General features: G+C 42.6%; 1 protein-coding gene across 1 annotated transcript in view; it reads right to left on the bottom strand.

Annotated features, from left to right (window-relative positions):
- Nucleotides 1–3,222: 3,222 nt before the first annotated feature.
- The window catches only part of BPGM (bisphosphoglycerate mutase), a 13,302-nt gene continuing 6,648 nt past the window's right edge, over nucleotides 3,223–9,876 (bottom strand). The window contains exon 3 of the mRNA XM_018562703.1: nucleotides 3,223–3,504. Coding sequence (XP_018418205.1) covers nucleotides 3,326–3,504 — 179 coding nt within the window. The 3' untranslated portion in view covers nucleotides 3,223–3,325. The remainder of the gene's footprint in view (nucleotides 3,505–9,876) is intronic.

Raw genomic sequence — 9,876 nt, 5'->3', positions numbered from 1 at the left:
CAGATGGTTTAAAGCAAAATAGTGCTTTGGAGGCCAGTGCTTCTATTTAAAGTATTGGATGTGGAAAAAGAATGTTTATTAATCCCATCCAAGAGCTACAAAAGCAAGGAGTAGTCAAAAAAAAAAAAAAAATCTACAAAACACCAAATTGCACACACACATGCAATATTGGTGTTCCTATACCCCTAAAAAGATCCCCAATTTCTAGTCCTATCGAGATTGTTGAGAATCAAATATTTTTTTTCAAATATAAAAACTGCAGCGCTAACTTTTTACCGATGATGCCATTTCCAGAGCTCTGGCATTAGAGATTAAAAATAAACTATATCATTATATACACCTGAAATTCTGAAGTGCTATATTGAGATCCAGACAAGGGCTAAAAAAAGACTGAATTGCTGCATTAAAGAGGAAAAGAGGGACAAAAAAATGTACATATATTAGTGCAAATCTACACTGCATTAAATTTACCATGTAAGAGGCCAACTATTTCTGCCCTTTAAGTGGTTATTTTAAAACTGGTTAAAAAAAAAAAAAAATTACACAATATATGAAAAATTCAAAAAAGGGAGGAGATAAAAAGAAAAAAAAAAACAAACACACACACAACAACAACCTACAACTTGCAGAGAAAAATTAGACCTCTCCACCCTACCAATGTATATAATGGTGCCAACTCTTTTAGTTATACGTTATTTCCTATTCCCTTTAATGACTACAGGTTTACGTTTAATGGTTTATGGGATTAATATGGTATTTGAAGTGACTCTGGCACTAGCCAAGTGTTTGTAAATCCAAAATGTTTTTTTTTTTAGGTTTTGGAGTAGGAGATAGTCAAGACCCCCGTCGGATTTTTTTTTAAATTTACGGTCTCTGTCTCCATTGGGAGATTTCCCTTTACTTCCTGTCCCAAAAACACACCAGGAAGTAGGAGAACTGACCAAAGCAAAGAGATCCCCTCTTAAGCGAACTGCACACAAAAGTCTTGCGAGGGTTGTAAAGTGTATGGGCACCTTTAGACAGATCTCCCCATTGGAAGATGTCCCCTCTGGTTCCTCAAGTACAAAATGTGATGGGAAATCCGTATTGCTTTTGCGCTGCCAGAGAGTAGAGTGTGTGAATCTACCCAGTGGGGACACAGCAATAAAAACAGACTCTAATCCACATTCTATCCAAAACTTTACATACACTTTAAAATGTTTAATTTAATTCTCCTGCAAAAGAGGATTAATATTTTCCCATCCCAAGCCACTGTGCTCTGTTGTCTTCAAGCACTACACTGGCTGGAAAATCGTCAGCATCCGACACCTTCCGGGGTATCAGTTGCCTGTTCCTTCCATTGTGTAAAGTGGTTTTATCCACCAGCCCCTACACCTCTGTGTCCAGCGAGAGAACAACATTGCACAGTGGAGAAGGGGTATGGGGGTGGGGGGAGACAGGCAACTGATACCCCGGGAAGTGTCAGATGCTGAAGATTTTTCAGCCAGTGTAGCGCTTAGGCCTCATTCACACGAGAAAAAGCCGTCACGTACAGCTCCGTGCACGGCCATATCGGGCAGCTCCTGGGAAGGACAGGTGCTGCGTGTGATTAGTACGCAGTCCCTGTCCTTCTCTATGGGACTACACGGCCGTGCGCCGCCCTACGGTCACCCCAAGTGCAGGTCCGTACAGGTGCGGGTGTCCCGGCTTGGACGCAGACAGGATCCGTCCTGTCAGCGTACGAGTATAAACACCCGCACGGACGTGCAAGGCGGGTGAGCGTAGCGCGGTGTATGGCCGCATACTACCATAGAGAAGGGCAGGTGCTGCGTACTAATCACACGCAGTACCTGTTCTTCCCAGGAGCTGCCCTATACGGCCGTGCGCGCAGCACGGAGCTGTACATGCCGGCTTTTTCTCGTGCGAATGAGGCCTTAAAGTTAGCAGAGATTGCAGGCATGAGAGTGGTAAATATAAACCTTTTTTTTTTTATTTAGTTGCAGACAGGACAGAGAAATGTTAGATTTTGTTTATACTACTTGCTATCTTATTTCCTTATAACAAAAACGTTATTCGTTGGGCACAGTAGAAAAGAGCCGGTACAAACTTATAAGATAGTAAATACATAAGATGTACAACATTTATTTCACCAATGTATAGTATTTAATTTCTCAGGAAGATGAATAAAATCAATGAAAAATATTTGAAAGCACTGGAATTAGAGGGTCATGGTAAGGTGCAAAATGTATGTCATAGAAGTGCCAGCTAATAAGTTAAAGTGTCTGTCAGTGCAGAATCAACATATTCCACAAATGCAATCACATTTTCCCATGTTTTTGCTTTAAAGAGGCAGACAATGCTGGCTCTGCTGGACTTAAGTCCCAAGCCGCATCAGCCATTCATAAGTTTTCCCCTGCTAAACTACGGAATAGTCACATCTTTCCTCACCTGAGTAACATAAGGAGGGTGGGGTGTGTTCAGTAGTCCATCAGGGGAGCACTAAGGCAGTGATAACAGCACTGCTTGGGATTTGAAGCAGAGGCCGTGGGTTGTCAGGTGACTAATGGAAGTCAGGAGCTCACTGAAATTCTGGCAGATCAATGAAATATATTTCTGTAATTGCAGCACTATTCAAGAAACAAAACTGATGAGATGCGCTGCATATGTTGGTTTTCATTTTGCACAGACATGCACTTTAAAATTTGTCAAACATACATACTCTAATCGGATTTTTGTTTGTGACTATCTATATTGCTTGCTACCACTTTATAGGAAAGAAGATACCAGAAGCTGAATCACCCCCCGACTTCTCATATCACCTGGGGACTCCAGTGAGAGGATCCCTGCCACAAAGTTCCCAGCTCCACCCATCAGCTACATCCAGGGGAAGCTTACTCTCCAAGATTCATCTTATATACGTAACACATGATCAAGGAGAAGCAAGACTCCGAGGCTAGGTAAGGGACATCGGAGAGGAGGGCTTGAAGCTGAACTCCGAGATTTGTAATAAGGTAAAAGAAATAAGCCTTAAGAGAATCAGAAAGCTTGTTGCCTGGCAGTCAAACTGATGTGTTGCATTCAGTGTTTTCACTGACCTGAAAAAAAAACGTATAGGAGATAAAGACTTCTGACACTAATTTATACAGCATGCTTATTCCATGACTCAAAAAGTATTGATGTCACCCAACAAGCATTTTAAAAGAAAGTAAGCAATAGCAGTCCCCATACTCCACTCATAACAGGTAATTGAGCCCAATGTTCACACAGCCAAAATATTACTTTTTGCTTGGACTGGTACTTTAAGCACCACCAGTCGACCTCATAAGAGGGGCATCTATAGAAATCTTTACTTCTCGCTACGTTTCACTTTGCCCTGATCTTCTACTTTCCTAATGGCAGCCTGAATGGCTTCTTGGTCGCCCAAAAATTCGTGAGGTTTGACAGCACGGAGATTCTCGTCAAGTTCTAGAAGCACCGGAACACCAGTGGGAAGAGAGATCTTTATAATGTCCGCATCGGAGATACCTGTCAACAAGAAACAACTATTAAAGCGCACATTGTACTAAATATTCCAGGCAGAGAAAACATAAAAGACATTAAAGTGGATTTGAACTCCAAAAACTTAAGATTTGCTTAAATTTTCCACAAAAAGAAAAAAAAGGCACTTAGTTCTCCTAGGCAAGCCTGTACCTTGACGCTTATAGCTGTACATTTGCTGTGTAAGATCATCCAAGACACTGCTGCCTCTTATTGCAGGTCTCACCAGATTAAAGGCGCCCGTACACTGGCTAAATTTCGTCCAATTTTTAATGTACTCCCCGAAATTCCGCCAGTGTATGGGGCTGTCAGCTCCCTTTCAGCCGGCATTCCTCGATCAGCTGATCGAAGCAGCCGGCTGGAAAATCTTTGTTTGATCAGAGTAGCCAATGAGCTGCCCGGTCTGACAGGTGCCGGCGGCACCTGTCAGAACAGTATGCAAACAGCGGTGATTTCTCAAGCTACAGGTTTGTGTTGATGGAGGAATCGCGTCAATTTCTTCCGGTCAGGCGGCGGGTTGAACAAAAGAAAAAAAATCGACAGGTGTATGGCCAGTTTCAGAGTGGGACCTAGTCATTACTATGGTGCTCACCATTCTCCTTGCTAGAGAGGAATCTGTACCGGAGAATCTGTAGTGCAAGGATCTCCCTGCTTCATTTATTCTGTGGATCTAGCCTTCTCCCACCTCCCCTGCTGCTTCTTGATCATTACCGCATCAGTAATCATATCACCAGTCATCAGAGGGCAGCTTAACCATGAGGAAGTGAAGCCATGCTTCTACCAAGATGGCTGCTCCTGTCATGAACAGACACAGCGGAGAATAAGGCATGGCAAGTTGTTTTCAGGAGAAAACATCAGCTGCAGAGAACCTATAGGCAATCCTGATGACTGGCTCCTTTGCCTTTCCTTGGGTACAGCATCCTCAGTACAGTTTTTTTTAAACAACAACAGATTCACATGACTGCTAGCAAGCTGAACCACATGAGGTCATCATAGATCTCTAAGACACCAGACATCTCTCCACCAAGATTCTCAATATTGCACACATTGCTATTACAAAAGTCGACAATGCATTATGTTCCTCCGAGGTCTTTAAAAATAAAATAATTGGGGAATACAACTGCGAGAGGATGATGCCTATATTTTTTATAGGTTTGACGGAGAAAACAAATCCAATCACATATATCCCTGTAGGGTACAAAACACAAGGGAAAGGCAGTTGGGATGAACCGATTGGTGCCTGCCCAAAACTTTCTGTTTTGGAGGGAGTTACATTGTAGTAGCTGTTCAGAGTGCAAGTACACTGCTGAAACTGAAATGAATACATTTGTCTGGGACTGGTGAGCATATTGGACATGGCATTATATATATACACCAATGTTTACAATTGATAAATCACATGCAAATATAGACACGCACATTGCAGAAACACGGGATTGCAGGAGAGGTCAAACTTGACTTTGTGAAAGGTCGCTCGGGAGGGACGGGAGCTGCTGCAGATTGAGTTACACCTTGAACTTTTTCTGCAAGTGCAAGGTCAGCTGGAGGGTTGATATACCAAGAATCTCAGGAGATAGATAAAGGGTCAATGCCTCTACCACAGTTATGCATTAAAGAGACCCTGCTACTATAGCTATTCATCCAATCACCTTATATTCACCTTCACAGTGCTAAATACCTGGTATCTGAGCAATGATGTAACCCCCTTCCCCTTTCAGTGTTCAGGTCTAGCAGTTGGCCACTAGGTCCAAGCACTGCATCATGGGAGAAAGTTAAATGCTCCCCCATATCTGGAAGCAAAGGGTATTTACCCAATACTTTTAGATTGTAAGCGCTCCTTACCATCTTGTCTTGAATTATATTGTGATTGTAATGTCTTCCTTATATTGTAAAGCGCTGCACAAACTATTGGCGCTATATAAATCCTGTATAATAATAATCTCACCTTTGGAGCACTAGATATCCGGTATGCAAGCTTATACAGGGTAATATTATAACCCCCTTCACCTTTTAAAGTGTTCAGGCCTAGCAGTGGGGCAGTGGGCCCAAGCACTGCATCATGGGAGGATGTTACATGCTCCCCCATATCCGGAAGCAAAGGGTATTTACCCCATACTATTCTTCACGGTGCAAAATACCCGGTATCTTAGCTCACACAGGGCAATGATGCAGCTCCCTTTCTTTTAGATGGTGTTTAAGCATAGTAGCAGCATCAGCAATGGAAGGATCAGTGGGGTAGAGCTGTCAAGGTGAATTTCGCTGGGTCAAGGGGTGGGCTTTAAAGAAACCTGAATGGGCAAGGTGACAGGGTCTCGTTTACCTACCAGTAGATCTTTGGCTTGTGGCAAGAAAATCAAGGCCTACAGGGAGTCCCCCAGCAGTCATTGGGGGTGTACATACAAATACAAGCCACAGGCTTGTAATGCAAGAATGCAATCCACTTAGTTTTCACACTGACCATCACACTGACATACTAGCAATCATGTTTTGGTTTTATATTCCTCATCTGGGAAAAAATTATGCCTGAAGTGGTTGTTATGAGCCAAAACGTCACTTTTCAACCTGCATTTTCATTCACAGCAGACACATTTTTAAAACCCTTTTTGGTCTATTTATATAAACTAAAATGAATGAGATTTATATTTATGTTACCTCCCATAATCCCCCTTCCCAAGGAAGTCTACCTTTATTTCAATGCAGCACCCAACCGCCTCCACACATAGCCAGGACTGGTATAAAAATCCATCCGCTAGCTTGGATTCCAGGGTTTAATTAGGTTTAGGGTGGTTGGGGATAGGAGAGTTAGGTTTATGGTCAGAGTTAACAAGGTTGTATTTAAGGGCTAGATAAGCCAAACCATAGTGTAAAATTCTAGTGTAGTAGTGTCTTAAGGTGGCTGTAGGGGGCACTGACCTGTAAAGGGACTGCAGTGATCTCTAGCAGTCTCTTAACATGTCCCCAGATCCTGACAGTCTCCTGAAGCATGTCCCCGGTCTCTAAAACACTGATATAGCATGTGTGTAATATGTGATCATCCACTGAAGCAAATCCAGTCCATGACCATTTTCTGTAGCATTATCTCTATATATTGAATTGTTTTTTTTGGCCCATTGGTGATGTCAGGAAAACTACTCAAGGCCCCCTGTATCAAGCAAGCTGACCACCCCTGCTGTGCATAAAAGAAATGAAAATGAAAATGATGCAAAATTTCTTAAGAAGTTTCAATGTATATTGGCACAACAGTATATTGAGCAGTCAGATTTTCTCAGCCAACTGCTATTCCCCCTCGCCCCAACCCACCAAATAACAGCCCCTAGAGGTGTGTGCACATTGCTGACCACTGTAAGAACAGTCAAACTTGGGTAGTACTAGCCGTCTGTCACGTCTGACCACCATGCTATGTCTATGGCTTTCGTTACTGTTTCCCAGTGAACAGTGTGCCTAAATAGTTTGCTGTGCTGTCTACTCTACGCACCCAGGAGATAAGTACTCGGGTTTATATAAAAGATAAAAGGAGACTAGGAGTCTGTGCATTAGGATAAGAATATTGTGAAGCAAAAAGATAAGCTAAAGCGACTACAGCCAGTAAACAATTACAACTGTCATCTTACAAAAACAAGTGAGATCCATTCACTAAAAGTGGGCACCTATGGGACGTTCACATTGTTCATTACTACATATACGTGTATGTGTGGATAAAGATGGCCATAGGAGGTGCATTTCATTGTAGAGAAGGGCAGCCACATGTGTGTATAGAATTCAAAAACTACATACTGAAACTAAGGTTTTAAAGCATTTACACGGACCCCATGCCATGCTAAGAGTTTTGCTAGGATGGGCAGAGAAATAGAAAGCCTGAAATTATTTTTTTTTTTTTCCCTGGAGCATATACTGTTCCAGGCTCTCTCCCATTGCTGGCCATATGACCAAAAGCCTAGCTGTTTGGTCACATGATTTTTGATGAAGCAGAGTTCAGATTGGTCAAAATCATCTGGCCTGGGGTCTGGTTACACAATCATCACTATAGTGAACATGGAGCAGCATTTTCTCCAGAAAAGAGAACACGCAATATCTCAGTGTAGGTCTTGAGACACACTGACAATATTACCTGAAGCAAGTTAATAACATTTATAGAGTCTAAAAAATAAACCCCAACGAACAACAGACTTTCTTTAAACCTATAAAATGACCGGTGCCTGCAACACACACACACACAATTAAAAAGACTTGTCAGCACTTGTGGTCTGCTGCATGCTAGGAATTTGTACATGGTCTGTCTCCAAATTGTTTCAGTGATCACCCAAGCTTAGTCATGTGTTCTGCTGCCATCCAAGACAAAAGAAGTATTAAACGTAAAGAAGCAAACAAAAAGTTCCGTAGCCACCCATATGCCTGTGCCAGCTGCTGTAAGAGCTGAAAGATACCAATTTATCTTGCAAATCATGCCGGCATCGGTTTAAAAAAATTGAAAAAAAAAAAAAGGGTCATTCTATGGAGAATCTGGAAAAATTTAGTTACCCCCTGCAATCCCCCCCCCCCGCTGCTGTATACGGATGTGTACTATCAGTATACAGCAGCACACGCCTGCACTCTGTATTTTGAATTTCGCTCAAAGCCCTTCTGACTGCACTGACCAAGGAGAAGTGCTTCTTGCGCTTACCATATTCGGGCGAAAGTCAAAATACATAGCGCAGGGCTGCGCTGCCATGTATGGAGTATGGCTAATACACAGACACCGTGAGACATAGAAAATAATAATATATTTTTTCTTCACTCTACAACCGTTTAACGATAGCATGACTAGCATGTTCTGAAGTCAGGTCTGGGTTGCTTCTGCAGTCTAGTTCCAACAACTGGCATGTAATCATGATCATTGGTTGATCACCCAGCTCCCTAAAAAGCAAGGAGGATCAAGCATTGCGATACTCTCCTCAGTTTTAAAAACGGAGAATTAAATTATGTGAGCCCCCATCGCCTTCCCCACAGTGGAGCAGGATTCTATCCAGAAAACCTATGTAATTAAGCACTCCCAAGCATCCCTTAAAAGCTCACATCCAATTCAAGCTCAACTCTGGGCTCATCTGCCCCATCTCCTCCATTGGTCAGGCAAGCCTTTAATAATAACAAAATATTATTAATAATAATCATATATACACACACACATTTTTTACATGTGTCATCACAGGTTCTCTTTGCCATTTTCTTTATCCAGCAATGGGCAGACCCTAAATGCTGCAGAGAGATCTTTGCAGCATTCACCTGTGAGCCTAGGGCTAGTCCTTGACACCCTGGAATCACAGGAAATAGGTTGAATGTTGTTGCGTGCCATTCAACCAACAAGAGGAGAAGCTCTGGGGACATGCCCAGATATCAGGTGTGTGTATAGCAACTGGAGTTGCTCTATTCACCCAATATCTGCTGGGGAGTCCACTATTTTATTTTTAGTCCAAGCTGGGATTTAAGCAGTAGGAATCCTACAACAGAATAGAGAGAGTTAACGGTCTGATGCTTCTACTAACAGAGAATTAGCAAAGTAGACAAGCCTTTTGCCACATCCTGTGACACAGAGATTTCATTCTCTGATTTTGAAGGCAGTTAACCCTGACATGACCTGCATACAGGTCATGCCCTTTAGTGGACTCCCTATTATAGATCATATGGAGGATCCACTTCTTCAGGGAGTCTATTAAGTTCAGCTCTCAAACAAGATGCAGTTGTTACTTGTAGACTGGTGGTAGTTGGAGATCCGAGTTCTAAGAGAACAGTAAGGACACAGTGCCCCACAGCCACCCAAAACTAAAAGGTAGGAGTGGTAATATATCTTTATAGAGAACCTGCCATGTTCCAACATTAGATGCAGGTGCCTACAGCAGCTATTATTACATTGCGCGGCTTAATAAGGGTGCCACCTGACAGGAATTGTCCTCAATGAATTGCAGGATTCTGCTGATGGAGCTAAACTTAAAGTGGCCAATACTAAAGCACCTCTGAAACGGGGGGCCTGAAATCAATCTTCTGAATCGCTCCGCCACCTCTGTCATCCTACGCTTCCAGGTGTGTCAGCATGTCCCCCACTGGCAAGTGGCGTCTCCTGCCAGCCAAAACATCACAACAGAGAAGTGATATACGGGTCAGCGGGAGGAACCACAATGCACAGCTTGGAGGACGTGCTTTCTGACAAACCTAAAAGTGTCTGATAGAAGCGGCTCCAGAGCTCTTTGAGAGAGAAAAGAGTTCACTCATCTCCCTTAAGAAAGGAAAGTATTACCCTTTCCCTTTACATGGTGGCTTTATCTTTTGTTACAGTTCAAATAAGTGTTCACAGAAAACCAATAGGTATGAGTGGTCCCTAGGTGATAG

The sequence above is a fragment of the Nanorana parkeri genome, unplaced genomic scaffold (assembly GCF_000935625.1).
Source record: "Nanorana parkeri isolate BGI_ZX_2015 unplaced genomic scaffold, ASM93562v1 scaffold592, whole genome shotgun sequence".
NCBI classification, from domain to species: domain Eukaryota; kingdom Metazoa; phylum Chordata; class Amphibia; order Anura; family Dicroglossidae; genus Nanorana; species Nanorana parkeri.
Note: the sequence above shows the minus strand (reverse complement) of the source record. Positions and strands in the feature narration are given on the sequence as shown.